Source organism: Scyliorhinus canicula, chromosome 20 (assembly GCF_902713615.1).
Source record: "Scyliorhinus canicula chromosome 20, sScyCan1.1, whole genome shotgun sequence".
NCBI classification, from domain to species: Eukaryota; Metazoa; Chordata; class Chondrichthyes; order Carcharhiniformes; family Scyliorhinidae; genus Scyliorhinus; species Scyliorhinus canicula.
In genome coordinates, this window is record NC_052165.1 from 19,852,334 (window position 1) to 19,872,609 (window position 20,276).

At 49.6% G+C, this 20,276-nt stretch overlaps 1 protein-coding gene across 1 annotated transcript in view; it reads right to left on the bottom strand.

Moving 5' to 3' along the window:
• LOC119955195 overlaps window positions 1-20,276 on the bottom strand; it is a 162,944-nt gene that overhangs the window by 77,937 nt on the left and 64,731 nt on the right. Inside the window, exons 12-14 of the mRNA XM_038781183.1 lie at window positions 12,286-12,455; window positions 6,125-6,201; window positions 5,982-6,031 (exon numbers count right to left, since the gene is read on the bottom strand). Of these exons, the coding sequence (XP_038637111.1) occupies window positions 5,982-6,031; window positions 6,125-6,201; window positions 12,286-12,455 (297 nt within the window). The remainder of the gene's footprint in view (window positions 1-5,981; window positions 6,032-6,124; window positions 6,202-12,285; window positions 12,456-20,276) is intronic.

Sequence of the window (20,276 nt, forward strand, 5' to 3'; positions counted from 1 at the left end):
TACGGATACATGTGTTATCAGCATCATATTCATCTATCCCAACACACTTAATATGTTTCCAGGCCTTTCAAGGAATAGACAGCAAACTGTCAACCAGGATTCCAAATAACTCATTGAATAACATAGTGTTATAATCCCCTCAAGGACCACAGGGAAATCATTGTTGATCTCCCAGTAGGACTCATGGAGTAGAAGATTTCCAGATAGGGGGCAGAGGAAGGTTTGTGTGTGGCATAAACAACACGGCCACTCAGAAGAAGCTATGGATGGAGCCCATCTTGGATTTGAAATGGGCCATCGAGCCTACGCTGGCTTGGGAGCACGTGGAGAAAGGAGTGCAGGGGCTGCAGGAGTCCATGGACAATGGCGTCCATAGTTTGGCCCATCCTCCAGTTTGACTCCCACTGCATCATGGGAAATGCCAATCGAGCCAGATCACCTCTGAAAAGGCAACGCCAGAGGCAATTCCGCAGGCTCTCGGGGGCTGCCGCTGACTGGTGGGACACCTCCCCCAAGGAGGAAGAGTAGAACTGGCAACATTGCCAAAGTGTGGTCGGAGGACTCGTTATGGCAGAGCCGCCAGTTTCAGCACAGAGAATGCCGTCTACGGCAGCCACCGAGATCACCGCAAACTAGAGCCTTGCACGTGGGCTCCCTGATGATCGTATCGATCTGCATCATGTTACAGGTCAATGGTCACTCCCGTGGTGATAGAAATGTACACTGGAGCTGCCGTCTACATCGTGGATCATCGAATATTTTGGTGACTCTGCGCAGGGATCATGACGCTGTATGACATGAAGGCGAGACTGGTGACATGTTCCGGCAAGCCTTTGAACGTGATGGGGACCACTGTCATTCCGGTAATGTATGGGCAGCAGTCGTTCCATCTTCCTGTGGTCATGTTACAGGGATCATGGCCCAATTTGCTGGGGCGTGACTGGTTGCTCAGCATGAATAAACCCATCACAGTGTCAGGGGTTCCTGCTGAAGGACCTACACAGTGGACTCTTTGGGCACAATTCTCCAGAAAGATTTCTGAGTGTGGTAGCGAGCTGGAACTGTCATGAGTTTCCCGGCACTCAGCCCAGTGAGGCCTGCAATACTATTCAACATTTATTGGTCCACTTAACGAGGCCCCACGGGCTCTTGCCACAAATGAAGGCTCACCAGCTGATCCCCTGAGACCGCTCTTGTCAGCCCCGCTCACAAGGTTGAGCAGCACTTAAATAGCACTTGTATAGCAAACCCCAGTCAACTCGCAGCCATGATGCCGAGAAGACCTGCCCCAAGATTCAGTAATGCAGACCGAGATGTGGTCAAGGCTAGGAGAGATGTCCTGTTCCCCTGCGGGTCACGAAGGTTGAGCCACAGGGCAGCGGGTGCTGTCTGGGATGAGGTGGCAGCGGTATAAGCTAGGAGAGCGTGACCAGGAGGACTGGCCTTCAGTGCCGTAAGAAGGTCAACGACCTAAACCGGACAGTGCTGGTGAGTTGACACCAACGGCCCTCCATCTCCCGCCCTCAGCAGTCGGAGATCTGCTGCATCCCATGATTCGGCTGGGTCCCAGCTTGATGCTGAGCCGCTGGAACAGGGTTACCCGGAGCTGATGGAGACGACAATATGCAGCCAGGACATTCAGAAAGAGATGTCAGCAACACTCCAGTAGATCCCGAGCCAATTGGAGGAGTCCCAGCGGATGCAGGAGATGGGACCTGAAATGCGTGGCACCGAGACCAACACTGCTAGTGGAGAGCCAGGTTGCAATACATTGGCACATTTGTGAAGGTGTCCAAGGCGTCATGCAGTCAGTGATGACCATGGCTGAGAATCATGGCAGGATGTCCAACTCACTGATGGAATGTGACCCCCGTACCAGGCTGACCTTGCTGAGGTGCTTTTGGACATGTCCCGTTCTCAGATGGGAATGGCCGAGGTGCTACGGAGCTTGTCCCAGTCGCAGGTGGCCATTGCCAAGGCACTGAGAGCCTGTCCCAGTCACTGAGGAGCATCGCCTAGGGCGTCGACACTTTAGTGCAGACATCGGGGAACCGGGGCTTGAACCAGCTGCTCCCGGGTCCTTATGGGCACAGAGTGGGAGGACGGGCGGCTGGGTGCCAACCCGGACCCGTGCCATGTAGTGGGGATGGTGGCCACCAGCTCCCCCGAGTTCCACCCCTCTGAGGCCGCGTCTCGAGGTCAGCACATAGGACAGGGTGGCATGGCTGTGCATGTGCTGCCGACAAGTGCCCTCCAGCCCCCAGAGGACACCCGCCAGGGGCATCGAAGGTCACGGAACGCGATAAGCAGCTGGCTACCTCCATCTCTGTTATGCAGCCGGAGGACACACCTAGACGTAGCAGTAGAGCTCAGAAAGTGAAGCACGTAGAGGATCACAGTGGGCACTGGGGAGGGGGGGGGGGGGGAGAAGGTGGGGCGTAGGCAGGGTGTGAGGGGGTGGTGGGCAGAGTGGGGCGGCACCATAGGGAATAGCAAATTGTATGGCACCTGTGACACATTAAAAACCATTGAACACAACCTGTATGACGCCTCTGTCACTTTCTTCCGTAATACGGCCTGACCTTCGCACCCTTGGCTCATCTCACCAGGCATTTCTCCCCAGCCTGTAGCACTCACCCACCTGCCAGCCATGGACATGTCCCTGGAGCTGTGTCCCATCACCTGGGTGTTCGGATGTTGGCTGCTGCATGTGTGGTGTTGCCTCCCGCAGTGTTCAGGCACAGTGTCCAGGCATTAAGGTGTGATTGGGATTCTAGGCAATGAATCCCACATGCTACATGGCCACCTATGGGAATCCACTTGGGATGTGTGAAGTGCTCACTTAACCACGATTGCCATTTCCCTATTAGTGATAGCCTTCAGCTGCACAGCCACAGGCTTCGGCAGTCAATGGGGGTTATGAGTGGTCGTTGAGGCAGACAGGCAGGGACAAGAGTTGCCCCTGGAATGGGTATACACGATCCAGGGGTTGGCATGCTGGTGCGGTGCGTGGTTGCCCCACCCCCCCCCCCCCCCAAGGCTCCCCCCTCCCCCTTCCCATGGCAGCCTATCCCACCGCAGGGTGTGTCGCCCCCCCACTCAGCCGAGGCTTTCCCACCCCCGCCGAGCTTTCCCCCAACCCCTGCTGAACACTAGGACGGCAACCCAGTGCCCCCGGGCTCTTTGCCTTTGAGCAAAGATGGCTACTTATCTCCTTGGGCTCCCCTCCTTCCACCACGTTCAGGTTTTTCAAAAGGAGTACTAATTGTCGCCAGTGTGACCATTTGCTGGGGAGGCCAGTAAATGACGGGACGCCGTTGGATATGGGGTCGCTCCCACGCTGCGGCGAGATCCCAATTTCGCCTATGGGCGTGGGCCGGTTGCATCGCCAACTGTTTGGCGTGGTTTACTTTCTCGGCCTCCCCTGATATTCAACGGTATCGTTTCGCTTGAGCGAGAACACAACGAGGCTGGAGAATCGCGTACCGAGACTTTTTGATGAAGTTGTTGGCCTGTAGTAAATCTGGCGGCACAGCATTGATGGGCACATTGAGAGAATAATGCGCATCAGAACCATCCGCCAGCTGCCTTCCTTCATCCATGGGAATGGCCAGGACACCCGTGGGTGCAACTACATGAGGACTTTACAGGGCCTTTCATGGGTTTAATTTCCCTCATCATCATGGATAGCCACTCAGTGTTTATATGTATGTAAGGTGGCCTCAACAACATCCAGAGTCATGGTAGGAAAGCTCTCATGCTGGTTTAGCCCCCATGGCATCCCTGAAGTCCTGTAACGGATAATGGAACACCTTTTACGAGTGAAGAGTTTAAGCGTTTACAAAGCAAAACGGCAACGTCCGCTCGGTATCATCCCTCATCTAATAGCCTGGAGGCCGGTACTACAGTGGTTAGCACTGCCACCTCACAGTGCCAGGGACCCAGGTTCGATTCCCGGCTTGGGTCACTGTCTGAGCAGAGTCTGCGTGTTCTCCCCGTGTCTGCATGGGTTTCCGCTGGGTGCTCCGGTTTCCTCCCACAGTCCCGAAAGATGCGCTGTTAGGTGAATTGGACTTTCTGAATTCTACTTGTGACACTAATAAAGATTAATTAGCCACTGTGCCTGTTTCCCAATTTTTAAAGGCACAAGTGAACCTTGCCATCGGGAATTCCTCGTGGTAGAGGTGGAGAATTGTGGAGACTGCATAGAATACTGAGTCAGGCCCGCTAATGATATGTCAATGGCATTTACTGTATGTGTGGAGTGGAACGCATTAATGCTGTTGTCGTGGTACCGGAGAATTGAGATTGTCTCAGAACCGCTTCTCCGCCCAATCACGTTTCCCGATTCTGGCGTCAGCCGACAGGGATCCTGTCCACAATGTTTTGGCCTCAAGTGCTTTCTGTGGTAGCAAATTCCACAGGCTCACTACTCTCTGGGTGAAGAGATTTCTCCTCATCTCAGTCCTAAATGGTTTACTCCATGTCCTTAGAATGTGATCCCTGGTTCTGGATTCCCCCGCCATCGGGAACATCCTTCTTGCATCTATCCTGTCCAGTCCTGTAAGAATTTTATAGATTTCTATGAGGTCCCTCCTTATTCTTCTAAAGTCCTGCGAATATAATCCCAATTGACGCAATCTCTCCTCGTATGTCAGTCCCGCCATCCCAGAAATCAGTCTGGTAAACCTTCGCTGCACGCCCTCTATAGCAAGACCATCCTTCCTCACATAAGGTGACCAAAACTGCACACAATATTCCAGGTGTAGTCTCTCAAAGGCCCTGTATAATTGCAGCAAGACATCCCTGCTCCTGTACTTGAATCCGCTCGCTATGAAGACTAACATACCATTTGGCTTCCTTACTACCTGCTGCACCTGTATGTTTTCTTTCAATGACTTGTGTACAAGAACACCCAGGTTTCAATACACATTGCCTTCTCTCAATCTATAGCCATTCAGATAATCTGCCTACCTGTTTTTTGCCACTGAAATGGATAACCTCACATTTATAAGGCAGGGGAGTGGGCTGAGGTAGGGTGCTCTTTCGGAGTGTTGTTGCAGGCCCAATGGGCTGAATGGCATCCTTCTGCACTGGAGGGATTCTATGGATTTTATACTGCATTTGGCCACTCACTCGACTTGTCCAAATCACACTGAAGCATCTCTGCATCCACCTCACAGCTCAACCTCCCACTCTGCTTGTTTCATCTTCAAATTTGGAGATACTACTTTTAGTTCCCTTATCTAAATCATTAATTTTTATTGTGAATAGCTGTGGCCCTAACATTGATCCCTGTGGTATCCCACTAGTCGCTGACTGCCATTTAGAAAAATATCTCTTTATTCCTACACTGCCAACCAGTTTTCTATCCATTGCAATACACTACTCCCAATCCCATGCGCTTTAATTTTATACGCTAATCTCTTACTTGTCGAAAGCCTTCTGAAAGTCCAAATAAACCACATCCAATAGATTCCCCTCATCAATGCTACTAGTTATATCAAAGAATTCCAGTAGATTTGGTCAAGCATGATAAATGCAAGCATTGTATAACACCAAGCCATAAAACCAGAAATGTCCTTAATTCAATCTGTCCTCTTTATTCGTCAGATTAAGGATGGGATGGAAGAAAAAGTCAGGCTTCCTACCTATAGGCAAAAACCAGTATTCTCCTCAAGTTGTTGAATATCCGTAAGGGCTGTTTCAGGACAGGGTTGGACTATGTTGCAATGTTCCATCAATAAAATAACCAATCTCCCTCCATATGTTCACACTCAGTGTTAAATTAGCATTAGTATGATTCAGTAGGTTCCAGTCTCTGCTTTGAGTGCCCAAAATTGCACCAGTTTTAGGGATGGACAATAAATGCTGGCCCAGCCAACGAAGTCCACATCCCATGAATGAATAGAAATAAAGTAGTTTGAAATATTTCTCTGAGCTGTAAATCAAGCGATTACCAGGATTGTTACTGTACTTACCACATGTTCATCTTCAGTTTCTTATTTTTTGTTTTACTTTCAAAGAATAACTATCAGCAAAACAAAATGAGCTTTAGTCTACGTAGTATGACAAAATGAGTACACAACACAAATTGAGGAGGCAAACGCAATATTGTACTTACATCATAATCTGGATAAGTATTTGGATCAATCTCAACCGTACCAGTTAATTGAAGTTTCAAGATCTTTCGAACTGAAACTAGATACCAAAACACAATAAAAGCAACATTATATACACTTTGCTCTTTCACAGAATTATTACACCATTCCAAAATATACCATATGTGAACTTTTCCCAAAACTTGTAAAAGCAACAAAATGAATACTCCTGAATTTGCTGTAGAAAGGTATCGTGGCCTTGTAAGTTGCTAGAAGTGTGAGATGAAAATGGCATGGAGAGGGCAATGAGATATCTGGGACCTGAGTTAATGACAACAGCATCTGGACATATCCCCCAATGACATGGAATATGCTCCCACTGTATCTGCCAATGACCATTTTCCCAATATAGAACATAGAACGATGCAGCGCAGTACAGGCCCTTCGGCCCACGATGTTGCACCGACATGGGAAGTCAAAAACTAAAGGCCATCTAGGGCAGCACGGTGGCCTAGTGGTTAGCACAACCGCCTCACGGCACTGAGGTCCCAGGTTCGATCCCGGCTCTGGGTCACTGTCCGTGTGGAGTTTGCACATTCTCCCCGTGTCTGCGTGGGTTTCGCCCCCACAACCCAAAAATGTGCAGAGTAGGTGGATTGGCCACGCTAAATTGCCCCTTAATTGGAAAAAATAATTGGGTAATCTAAATTTATAAAAAAAAAAACTAAAAAAAAAAAACTAAAGGCCATCTAACCTACACTATGCCATTATCATCCATATGCTTATCCAATAAACTTTTAAATGCCCTCAATGTTGGCGAGTTCACTACTGTTGCAGGTAGGGCATTCCACGGCCTCACCACTCTTTGCGTAAAAAAACTACCTCTGACCTCTGTCCTATATCTATTACCCCTCAATATAAGGCTATGTCCCCCTCGTGCTAGCCACCTCCATCCGCGGGAGAAGGCTCTCACTGTCCACCCTATCTAACCCTCTGATCATTTTGTATGCCTCTATTAAGTCACCTCTTAACCTTCTTCTCTCTAACGAAAACAACCTCAAGTTCATCAGCCTTTCCTCATAAGATTTTCCCTCCATACCAGGCAACATCCTGGTAAATCTCCTCTGCACCCGTTCCAAAGCTTCCACGTCCTTCCTATAATGAGGCGACCAGAACTGTACGCAATACTCCAAATGCGGCCGTACCAGAGTTTTGTATAGCTGCAACATGACCTCATGGCTCCGGAACTCAATCCCTCTACCAATAAAGGCCAACACACCATAGGCCTTCTTCACAACCCTATCAACCTGGGTGGCAACTTTCAGGGATCTATGTACGTGGACACCGAGATCCCTCTGCTCATCCACACTACCATTAGCCAAATATTCCGCATTCCTGTTATTCTTTCCAAAGTGAATCACCTCACACTTCTCTACATTAAACTCCATTTGCCACCTCTCAGCCCAGCTCTGCAGCTTATCTATGTTCCTCTGTAACCTGCAAGATCCTTCCACACTGTCTACAACTCCACCGACTTTAGTGTCGTCTGCAAATTTACTCCCCCAACCTTCTGTGCCCTCCTCTAGGTCATTTATAAAAATGACAAACAGCAATGGCCCCAGAACAGATCCTTGTGGTACGCCACTCATAACTGAACTCCATTCTGAACATTTCCCATCAACTACCACTCTCTGTCTTCTTTCAACTAGCCAATATAACCAATATGATTTAACCACTATGATTTCAGGGTTGAGAAATAAACAAGAGGAATGATTGATAAAGGGGGCTCCAAAATTCCCATTGGGATGTGCAACAGGATTCCGCAGTTTGTTGATCTAATAAAAATGGGGCAAAGGACAAGATTCCCTGGCCTCCCTGCAACGTGTTTCTCAGCGGTGGGAGGCGGGCAGCCGGATTTACTGGTCCCAACGCTGTTAATGGGAACACCCATTTGATGCGCGATCAATGGACACAGAAACGAAGGAGTAGTCCGAATCGAAGGCTTTAATCTACAAGACGTGTGCCCAGCTGCAGGAGTAGAGAAATGACCTGGCTGCTGGGAAACACGGGTTCTTATACTCCGCCTCGTAGGCGGAGCTACCTTCCTCTCGACCAATAAGAAGACAACACTTGGGCCAATGGGCAGCTAGCCTTCTGCACCAATAGCAGCTCACACTCCCAGGTACCATAATACCCCTAGTCATACTACCACACCATTGAAACCACCCAATGCCGCCAGGAAACCCACGGCGGGGTATACCATCGGCGGGACTGGACGTTGTGCCATCACAAAGAGCAAGAAGATCTCACCCAACGTGTCAATATTGAGTGTGCCGCAGGCCTAAACATTACAACAGGTTGATTCAGGGATATATATTAACCAGGACACCAGGGATGACTCCCCTGTTCTTCTTCATGATATTGACACAGGATCTTTTGTGGACTCAATTCCACCAAAAAGAATTGGGCACGATTCTCCAGCTCTTGCTGAAGCTGGTGAATAGCAGGAGAAGCAGAAAATGAAAAGTATGCCAGGCACAAAACAATTTGCAATGAATCCGGCCCGCTCCTGTAGGCAAAATCGGGATCTCACCGTAGCGAGGTGAGAAACCAATTATCACCACTTAAGCCCTATTTCCATACAATTCACGAGAGCCACCCCATATCCTACAGCCTCCCATCATTCAGCGGCCTCTCCAGCAAGTGGTCCCGCTGGTGCCGATTAGTACTCCTTTTGAAAACCTTGATCCTGGAGGAAGAGCTTCTGTGGGGAGCTGAGATGGTGAGTAGCCATCTTTGCTCACAGGCAAAGAGCCCGAAAGCAGTGTGTGCCGTCCTGCAGGAGTGGGCCGATATGGAAAGGGGGAGGCGCTGGGAGGGCAATCACTCGCGGCACCACAATGCCAACCCCTGGATCGTGTTTACCCATTCCGGGGACAGCCCTTGTCCCTGCCAGTCTTCCTATGACCGTGCAGCTGAAGGCTATTGTTAATAGGTTATTGCCGATGGTAAGCACTTCGCACAACCCAAGTGGATTTCCAGGGGTGAGCGGGCCATGTAACAAGTGGGAGTCATTGCCTAGCATGCTCATCAGACTATGGTACATGGACACTACGCCTGAACACTGTGAGAGGCAACACCACACAGGTCGCAGCCAACATCCGAACACCCAGGGGATGGGACACAGCTCCGGAGACATGTCCACGGCGGAAGAGTGGGTGAAGGCCGCATGGAGGGGACCAGCACCTGGTCCAAGTGATGGGGGATTGGAGGGTCCCGGGGTGGGAGCTGCCGCTGTTTGTCAGTCTAACACCCTCTCCAATTTTTTATTGAACGCTCTGGCGAGGGTGCCACCTGGAAGAGTCGCACCGTCGGCTGGAGGACCTGCAGAGGAATGGACTTGTGCTCAGTGGGAGGGATGTGTCAGTCAATCAGTAAGGCAATAACAATACACGTTGACAGATCCCCTGCTGGAGCCCGGTGATTCCTCACCTCTGCAGCATCCGCCAGCTTCTGCGTTGGTGGCCGCCCTGTCCTCAGCCACATCTGTCACCTCCAGGGCATGCTCCTCGGAGGTGGTGAGGATTCTGATATCTGGCACCCCTCTGCCAGTCTGGACCCTCTCCAGAAAGGGGAGGGGGTGGAGAGAGGGTTACATGGAGAGTTGGGGAGGGGATGCTCCCATGTCGGGTGAAAAGGTCTTCATAGAATTTACAGTGCAGAAGGAGGCCATTCAGCCCATCGAGTCTGCACCGGCTCTTGGAAAGAGCACCCTACCCAAGGTCAACAACTCCACCCTATCCCCATAACCCCACCCAACACTAAGGGCAATTTTGGACACTAAGGGCAATTTATCATGGCCAATCCACCTAACCTGCACATCTTTGGACTGTGGGAGGAAACCGGAGCACCCGGAGGAAACCCACGCACACACGGGGAGGATGTGCAGACTCTGCACAGTGACCCAAGCCGGAATCGAACCTGGGACCCTGGAGCTGTGAAGCGATTGTGCTATCCACAATGCTACCGTGCTGCCCTACAATGCTACCGTGCTGCCCTAGCAAGACCGTGCTGTCTTGGTAGGGGGGGGAGGGGTTTGGTGTCCACTCATTCATGCTGCCCAGTGTAGGTCATTGACCTTCTTCCTGCCTGGAGGCCATGCTTCCTGGTCACAATCCCGGTGCTCACAGCTGCCGCCGCCTCGTCCCAGGCAGCACTGGCTGCCCTATGGCTGTGCCTTCTGGACCCACGGGGGAACAGAACCTCCCTCCTGACCTCCACGGCACCTAGCAGCCTCCCCGGGTCAACATTTCCGAAGCTTGAGGTAGGTCTCCTCAGCGCCATTGTTGCGCGCTGTCTGAGGTTGGCTGAGCAAATGCAGCCTAGATGCTGCTCGACGTTAGGGGTGGGGGCTATCGCGGTGTCGGAAAATCAGTTTAATTTGTGCTGAGAAGCGCGTGAGTCCTCGTTATGTGGACCAATTAACATCCACTAACGTTGAATAGTGTTGCTGGCCTCACTGGACCGAACGGCGGGAAGCTCGTGGCAATTCCCGCTCGCTACAATACTTAGAAATCTTTCTGGAGAATCGTGCCCTTTATGTCCAGTTTCAGGCATGTTTAGCGGGTTTTTCTCAGCGCTGACCCCACTATTCAATGGTGTCAGTGTGGAACTCCCCATTGAGGCCTCGCATTGGTAATTTTCTCGCCGGTGCAGGAAGTCTATTTTCGGATCGGGACGCCATTTTTAAAGGCAGCCCCCAACCTTTTGACCCTCTCAGCGACCCCACATCCGTCCACTTTACCCAACTTCGCCCTTCCGGAGTCCTCAGTCCCCACCCCTTCACCCCACCTCTTATAGACTCGCCCAGTGAGAGCGAGATCCAGATCACGGTGCCTTGCCAGATTCCATTGAATCTCGGGAGAAGTTTCAAGCATTGTGATTCACACGAGAGGCCTTTCGCGAGATTCAATGGCCGCTTCCCAACACCAAGTTAGGCATGACGAGGCTGCTGAATTGTGCCCTATGTCTATCTGAGAAGACAGGCAGAACCTCAGTTTAATATCTCATCTGAAATGGCACCTCCAGTACTGTCCTGTGGAATGTCAGCCTACATTCCTGAGCTCAAATCATGGGGTGGAATTTGAATCCACAACCTACAGATTCAGAGGTATGAATGCAACAAACTAAACAATCACTAACACCATAAGAGTAAGCAGATGTCAATGCCTGATTTTCAAAGTTTAAGTTGAGATACACTGTTCATTTTTATACAATATACGTATAGATCATTAAGTAAAAATGCCCCAAATATTGCACAAAAATAATGTACAAGTCACTGGCCCGACTGACATAAATTAATATGCTGCTTTTGAAATGAAGTAGTTAATTTAGAAATTTGTGGCAGGTGTTGAAGCCCCTTTAAATCTGTCTGATTCAGAAAAACAAAAGGAACAGCATGGTAGCCCATGTGGCTAGCACTGTAGCTTCACAGCGCCAGGGTCCCAGGTTCGATTCCCCGCTGGGTCACTGTCTGTGCGGAGTCTGCACATTCTCCCTGTGTCTGCGTGGGTTTCCTCCGGGTGCTCCGGTTTCCTCCCGCAGTCCAAAGACGTGGAGGTTAGGTGGATTGGCCATGCTAAAATTGCCCTTAGTGTCCAAAAAAGGTTAGGAGGGGTTATTGGGTTATGGGGATAGGATGGAAGTAAGGGCTTAAGTGGGTCGGTGCAGACTCGATGGGCCAAATGGCTTCCTTCTGCACTGTTATGTTCTATTAAAAAAAACATATGACCCACATTTCTGGATGAAACAAAACTGTGTATCATCAAGATACAATGAAATATTAATTCCTGAATGAGAAGTGGAAAATAATGACATTCAGCATATTCCATGTCATCCTGAAATTATTTCAATGTGCAGATTAATTTGTCTCCCAACAGTTCTAAATGTGAATAAATGAAAGTCACCATGGTCCCTGAGGACCCCAGACTGCTTTCCCCTTTTCAGAGAGAACTGACTGGTGGTGATTTTACCTGAAGATTACAACACCTCAGATGAGGGGCAAGGTTAAGAAGGTGGGGTCTTCATGAATACCCTCACCTGCTATGGGAATTGAACCCACGCTTTTGGTGTTGCTCCGCATCACAAACCCTATAAATGTATAATATCGGCAAATGTTGATTACCATTAGGTTGATAGCCTGAAAAATCTTCAATAAATTTCTTTGTCTTCTTATCCTGAAGAATTATTTTTCTGCTTTCAGGGAAGGTTTCTTTCTCAGTTGCAAGATAAAAGCAATTGGTCTGGGTGAAAGCAATTGCCAATGACGAGCACAGATCATTCATCGACATGTTTCTAAAAATAAAAGAAACAAAAAATCAAAAAAAGATTAAAATCACTTTCTCCTCTCCTTAATTCCCATCCCCTACAGGGTGGCATGGTAACGCAATGGTTAGCCCTGCTGCCTCACGGTGTCAAGAGCCCGGGTTTGATCCTGGCCCCGGGTCACAGTCCGTGTGGAGGTTGCACATTCACCCCATGTCTGCGTGGGTCTCTTCCCCACAGCCCAAAGATGTGCCTGCTAGGTGAATTGGCCACAATAAATTGCCCCTTAATTGGAAAAAAAAGAATTGTGTGCTCTAAATTTATTTTTTTAATTTCCATCCCCTACCATTTAGATCAGGGTTTTTCAAAGTGCGGGTCAGCACACTCTGAACGTACACCTGACGCCAAGCGTCCTGTACATACATGCCTTTGGCGCCAAATCATGGAGGAGAGCTTCTTCCAGTTTCTAGCTTCTGGCAAGCAAGGAAAGAAGACTGTGAAGATGAATTGTTTTCTTGCAAGAAAGAGATAGACAGAGAAATAAGTTGTGTATCTACTTGCCAGGATCTCGCATCTGAATCTACTGGAGACAGCAGCTTAGGAGAACTAGGCCAGGATAGAGCAGTGGTTAACAGCTTACAAAGAAGAAACTTAACTCAGGAACAAAGCAGTATAAAGACGATTTCTTGAGATATGGTTTTGTCAATTGGATGCAAGGTCCATGTGTGTTTTATGCAGCAAAGTAATGGCAAATGAGAGAAGTTCAGATTTTGAAAGAGATGTAATGGGTGCAAAATTCCCAGAGTCGATTACTAACTTAAAGTTGACTCCAAATGAAAAGACTTTGCTGCTGTACCTGACATGTGACAGCACATTAAAAACACACGAATAGCCCATGAAGCTGTCAGCATTCTGGAGTAGCATCTCCAAGGAGTATCCTGTGATGAGTAAAACAAGCATTTTGTTGCTATCACGATGACCTACATGTGCGAGGTTGGATTTTCCATTTTCGTAAAAATGATGCTGACACAAAGGAACTGTTTGATATGGTAGGGCTGGTTTAGCACAGGGGCTGGTTTAGCACAGGGCTAAATAGCTGGCTTTTAAAGCAGACCAAAGCAGGCCAGCAGCACGGGTTCAATTCCTGTACCAGCCGCCCCAAACAGGCACCGGAATGTGGTGACTAGGGGCTTTTCACAGTAACTTCATTTGAAGCCTACTTGTGACAATAAGTGATTTTTCATTTCATATGCGCATTTCCCACTCTTCCTATGAACCTGATTGTAGTGATGTCATGAGAACCAAGCAGGCTCCCCTTTCACATTAAAGGTAAGTGAATATGGCATGTGTCACCAAAGTTGGTCGGCTTGGCTCGCAAAAGCTGGCCTGCGTGGGTCCCGAAGGTCAGCCCATTGGCAAAAGTGAGTTCCAGGAAAAATAGTTTGAAGAATAGTTTTTCGGAATGGCAACCGGTGACAAGTGGTGTCCCGCAGGTGTAGCCATGCTGGCCACGCAAAATGGACACTGAGCCAAACTAAAATGGAAGGCTGCTGAGAAACAGACAGTTCAGCCAGAACAGCAGTCTGCAAAGAGCAGTTTGCATTCTGCAGCAGCAGAAACCAGTTTGGGCTCAGGTGAAGAGACCTTAGCTAGGTGCAAATGGCAAAACGCTTTGCATGCTAATGAGGCCATCAGACTTGAACACCCACACAATAGATACATTTGGTTCTGAATGGACACATTCCAATCAAGACCCAGACATCGAGGCACCAGAAACCTCCGAACAAAAGGACATAAGAAACGCCCCCTCCATCACGGAGACCCCCTCGCATTGGGGAATTAATCCAGTATCGATAAGAAATTGATCCAATAGGTAGAGCCCGCCCGAGGAGAGGGAAGGACAACGGAACCCCTATAAAAGATAGGGACCTCGTGTTGTCCGGTCTGTTAAACCTGTGCTCCGGCCTCGACTGACACCTGGTATCCTGACTCCAGCCGTTGAGCACCAGCCGCCGAAACCGTAAGTTCAACGCTCGCTACGCGATCCAAGCCCACTAGACTCCCAAGTGCCAGAACGCTTGCTGAAGGCTGCAGACAAAACCAGGACGAAGGCCTCGTTCTCTGACCTTGCCTGTTCCTGTTAGATAAGTATTCTGTTTGCTTATGTTTAGTTGTAGCTTAGTCTCTTAGTGTGTGTGCATGAGTATTTATTATTAACTGTATAATAAATATTGATCGTTTGAACTTGACTAATCGGTGTATCGTCTTTATTACTTTGAATTTGACCTTGGAATACTTGTGACGTTGCCTATACGGCAGCTGGCGACTCCAGAGCTTAAATAATTACATAGAACAGAGCCTAGCAGTGTTAAGCACACGTCGAACTCGGAGGCGTGTTAATACACTCCAATAAACGCGTTTTACGCCCATAGTAAAACGTGCAACATTTAGTGGCGACATCCGCCGGGACCCTGTTGTAAGTGGAAACACCACAGTGTCCAGGACCCTGAAATTTGAATTAGAACTCCAAATTGCAGAGAAAGAAAGAGATCACAAGTATTCAAGGTGTTCAAAATAATAAGCGAAATTCGGAAGTGTGTTTTAGTGCATGCGTACTAACAGGGCTGTAAGGTAAAACTGAAAGCTTTTTGTTGCGACAAACTTTCGGTAGTTTTGTGATCGGAAAATAGCGTAAGCCGTACCCTTTTTCGAAACACCACCCCAGCAACCCCCTGTTCCAAATTATAAAAAGAGAGTCAGAGGAAATGGCCATGCAGGCAATGGAACGTCTGATGGATCCAGCAAAGTTTGTGGTCGCAGCGACCAGCAGCAGTAGCAGAGTAGGCCAGTGTCCCACGTGGGAGCTGGAACTCCGCAAATATTTACAAGGAAAGGGATGGCCCCTTTGGAAAGAGTTTTGTGCAAATGAGGAGACAGGTCCCGGAAGTATAGGTCATACTTGGTGGGAGAACCTCTCTCAGATACACAAAAAGAGTTTAAGTAAAGCACGCAAGCCGATGGCGATTGTGTCCTGCTTGGCACAGTTGCGAGGCGCAGAGGAGGTCATCAGGACGCTCCGGGCAGATTTAGAGGAAAGGAACCGAATGAGTAAGGTCGATGTCAGGGACGTCGAGAAAGAAAACCTGGAATTAAAAGGGAAGTTGGCAGAGAAGGGTAGAGAGGTGGATGATGCCAAGAGGGCTCACCAGTCTTGTCTAGCTCATCTGAACAGTTCCCAGACCCAGTATGAGAAAGCCTATCAGGACGTGCAACGTGCCGTTCTGATAAGACAGGAATCGGAAAAGCAGGTGGAGGCATTGCAGAGGCAATGCTCCGATCTCAAAGCAGCTTTGAGAGCACTCCACGCTGCAACGACCGAACAAAGACAAAGCACAGTTGACCACGCGAAATGCAGAAAACAGATTGCGGAACTGCAATCTCTGCTTTCGGTGCAGAATGGCTTCCAAAGCACCTTTGGAGCTCAGTTAGATGGGGAAAACGCCCCAGATTGGCAGGAATTAAGCGAGACAGCGCAGCGTTATGTTCAGGGAACATGTGCGCCCGCAGCTCAGCAGAAACGACAGGCACCCCAACCCCCCACAGCTCAGATCATAACCGCACCCATGAATCCCGTAACCACACAGAGGAAAGCCGAATCAGAAGGCGCCCCAGACATAACTTACACCACCCCTTTAACAGTAACCCAGCTAAGGGACGCTTGTGAAAAGATCACTCCGTTCCTCCCCACCACAGACCCCCACCAGTTCTTTGCGAAAGTAAAACAGCAGGCTACCATGTACGGCCTGGATGAGAGAGAGCAGGTTAAGCTCACCGTGCTGAGCTTAGACCAGAGTGTAGTGGCAGCCCTCCCCGATCCACAAAACGTGGCAGGAGGCAGCCTAGAGGAGATGCACACTGCTATTTTAGATGCCATCGGGTACAATAGAGGTGACCCCGTAGAAGGCTTGAATAAGTGCAGGCAGAAGAGATCTGAACACCCCACAGCATTCGCAGGAAGGCTGTGGATTCACTTCAGCGCAGTTTTCGGACAGCTAGATAGAGCGCATTTAACCCGCGAAAACATGGTTAAGTGGACGCGCACAATTATCTCACACGCAACAGAAGCAGGACAGAGCGCTTGCAATAATTACGACCCCTCAGAAGAGGCCCATAACGAGAAATGGGTCCTCAAAAGATTGTCCCGCGCTTGGGAGCAATCGCTTCAGGCAAAAGCAAAGGTTAGATCCCCAGAAGAGGCTCAGGCTGCTGCAGATATCCAAGCAGTCAGAGAGCACCAGAAGCCCGCATGGGTAAATGAAGGCAAGAGCAGCCCTCAACAGAAAGGACAGGAATGCTATAACTGTGGACAGTTAGGGCATTGGGCAAAAGAGTGCCAAGCACCCCAGCGATCTCAGAGAGGCCAGCAGACAGGCACTCTGAACCGCAACAAGGCAAAACCCATCCACAATGTAGTAGTACAGTCAGGACCCACCAATGTGGACGAGACGAACTGACGGTGTTCGGGCTCCCCCACTTGGGTCTGTGACACACTATGGGACTCATCAGGGAGGCCCGTAGTCACGGCAAAAGTCAAAGGGAAGCCCATAGAGTTACTGTGGGACACAGGAGGATCCCGCACCACCATTAACTCCACAACCACGGCACACGCAGACACGTGGCCGACCACCTCCACCATCACACTTAGCGGGTTCACCGGACACTCGCAGCAGGGACATATCACAGCACCCGTAGCGATCCAGCTAGGGAACATTAGCACAAGGCACCCCGTAGTTTTAGTAAATCTTCCCCGGACAGCGGAGCACATCCTGGGGATAGATTTTATGAACGCCCACAGCTTGTCGTTCGACCCAGTGAACCAGTGTGTCTGGCGAATGGCGAGATCAGACAGAGCCCCAGCCACCCTCACAGTAGGAGACTACGCTAATCGGATTAGCGCAGTGGGAGAGTACTCATTCGACCTGACTACACTCCACACCGACAGACAAATTAAGGCCCTACTAAACAAACACAGGACAGCATTTGCAAGTCACCGTCATGACTGTGGCAGAATGACTGGACAAGTTCATGTTACCGGACAGGACCCCCGACCGCAAAAGCAATATAGATTTCCCCTCGAGGCAGAGGTGGAAATAGAAAAGGTTATAGGCAGCTTGTTGGACCAAGGTGTACTGAGAACGGTAGCCTCCACCAACAATGCCCCTATTTGGCCAGTGAGGAAGCCCGATGGATCATGGCGTCTGACCATCGATTATCGGGAACTCAACAAAGTAACCCCCGCAGTAGCCCCAACGGTAGCTACTAGTCCCGAGACCATGCTCAAGCAGGGTCTCAACGCCAAGTACTTCACGGTATTGGACATCAGTAATGGATTCTGGTCAATACCATTGGCAAAAGCGTGCCAATACAAATTCGCATTCACTTTTAAAACACAGCAGTACACGTGGACATGCCTCCCACAGGGATTCCACAATTCCCCCTCCATTTTCCACCGACAGCTGGCAAGTGGATTAGAGAAATTTTCCCGACCCGATTGTCTGGTACAGTATGTAGACGACCTACTACTGCAGACAGACACAAAGGCAGAGCACATTTCGCTTCTGGCCGAACTCCTAGAACTCTTAACTGAAATTGGCTGTAAAGTTAACCCGAAAAAGGCCCAAATATTGGAAAGTAAAGTGATGTATTTGGGATCAGTCATCACGCACGGCAAACGCGAGATCGAATTCAAAAGAATTGATTCGATTGTCAAATTGCCCCTTCCCCAGAATGTTTCAGCCCTCCGGTCGTTTTTAGGACTGGTTGGCTATTGTCGGAACCACATCGACGGATTCGCGACAAAAGCCGCCCCACTTTCAGACCTCCTTAAGAAAGGAGCCCCCTGGGAATGGCTTCCGCAGCATACAGGCGCTGTGGAAGAGTTGAAACGAGCCCTTAGTGCAGCACCCGCGCTGCTAGTCCCCGACCAACTTTCACCGTACGCAATAGAGGTAGCGAGCACCGATCTGACCCTCTCGGCCGTGTTGCTTCAAGAACGGCACGAGCAGCTAAGACCAGTGGCTTATGCCTCCCGACTGTTAGACCCAGTAGAACAAGGATTTTCAGCCTGTGAGAGGCACCTCCTTGCTGTCTTCTGGGCAGTGCAGTATTTCTCATACATCACCGGACTCAACCCCATCACCATTCTAACCGAACACACACCCACACAGCTACTACTAGACGGTCGACTGAAGGACGGTTCAGTTAGCCAGATTAGGGCAGCTAGGTGGACCCTACTTTTACAAGGACGGGACATTACAGTAAAACGGACACGCACACACACATACTTAGCAGACAACCTCCAATACCCCGGACAGCCCCATGACTGTGAAATTGTAGCTCCCCTGCATAACACAGGACCCTTTTTAGCAAAAACACCCCCCAGGAAGATAGGGAACCCGAAACAAAGCCCCCAGCCCACAGACACGTGTGGACCCTTGAGGATTTATGTAGACGGTTCCTCCACAGTTTTAAATGGTGAGCGTATCACAGGATGCGGCATCTATGTAGAGGACGCGCAGGGGCGCGCTCTCGAAGAAATCGCTCTTAAGTTACCAGGTCACTTAGGCGCGCAGGCAGCAGAGCTAGCAGCCATAGCGTACATAGTGGACCACCCCGATTCTTTCCCCAGCCCAGCAGACATATATTCAGACAGCTTATATGTCTGTAACAGTTTAACCGATTTTCTGCCCCTGTGGAGGACACGAGGTTTTGTCTCCGCAGACGGGAAACCCCTTCCATCAGCCCCTCTACTCCAGCATATTTTAGCGAAAGCGAAGGACAGGACCTTCGGCATTATAAAAGTTCGCAGCCACCATAGGTCATCACCCCCTGGGAATGTAAAAGCCGACGCGTTGGCTAAGGCAGGTTCCAGGAGAGGACACTTATGGACCCCCCCAGCTAGCGCACCAGCTAGCGCCCCTGTGAGCGCAGTCCAAGTCTCACAGACTGATATTAAAGATCTCGTGGCAGCACAAAAACAGGACGGAGACCTCAGGGAGGTTTTCAAGGGAAACTTTGTGCCTGCTTACGAGCACTTTAAACACGCACTGACCACACATGAGGGTGTGATCATTAAGGACCGACTTTATGTGGTCCCACAGCAGGACAGGAATCAGATGATTGCCTTGTTCCATGACGGACACGGGCATCAGGGAATTGATGCAACAACGAGGCACCTCAGGCAACTCTGTTGGTGGCCTGATCTCAGGAATGATGTAACGCACTACATAGAGAATTGCCTGATTTGTGCTCAGAATAACCCGGAGCGGTATTCTAAGAAGGCACAACTTCGGCATACTCGCCCAGTTAACGGCCCTTGGACAAACCTCCAGATCGACTTTATAGGTCCATTGCCCCCTTGTCGGAATGGCTATAAATACGTTCTGGTGGTGATAGATACCTTTACCAAATGGGTAGAGGCATTTCCCTCACGAACAAACACAGCTAAGACAGCTGCAAAGATCCTGACCCACCACATCTTCACGAGATGGGGTTTACCCCGAAGTATCGATTCGGACCAGGGATCTCACTTTACAGGACGGGTCATGAGGAACGTCCTGACAATATTCGGAATCAAACAGAACTTCCACATTGCGTATCATCCACAGTCCAGCGGGATTGTGGAGCGCATGAATCGGACCCTAAAAACTACCCTTAGGAAAATGGTTCAAGAGAACAATTCCACATGGGATTCAGTGCTCCCCTTTGCACTTATGTTCATAAGGAACACTGTCTCCACATCGACAGGATACACACCACACACACTCATGACCGGACGCCCTATGAAAGGTA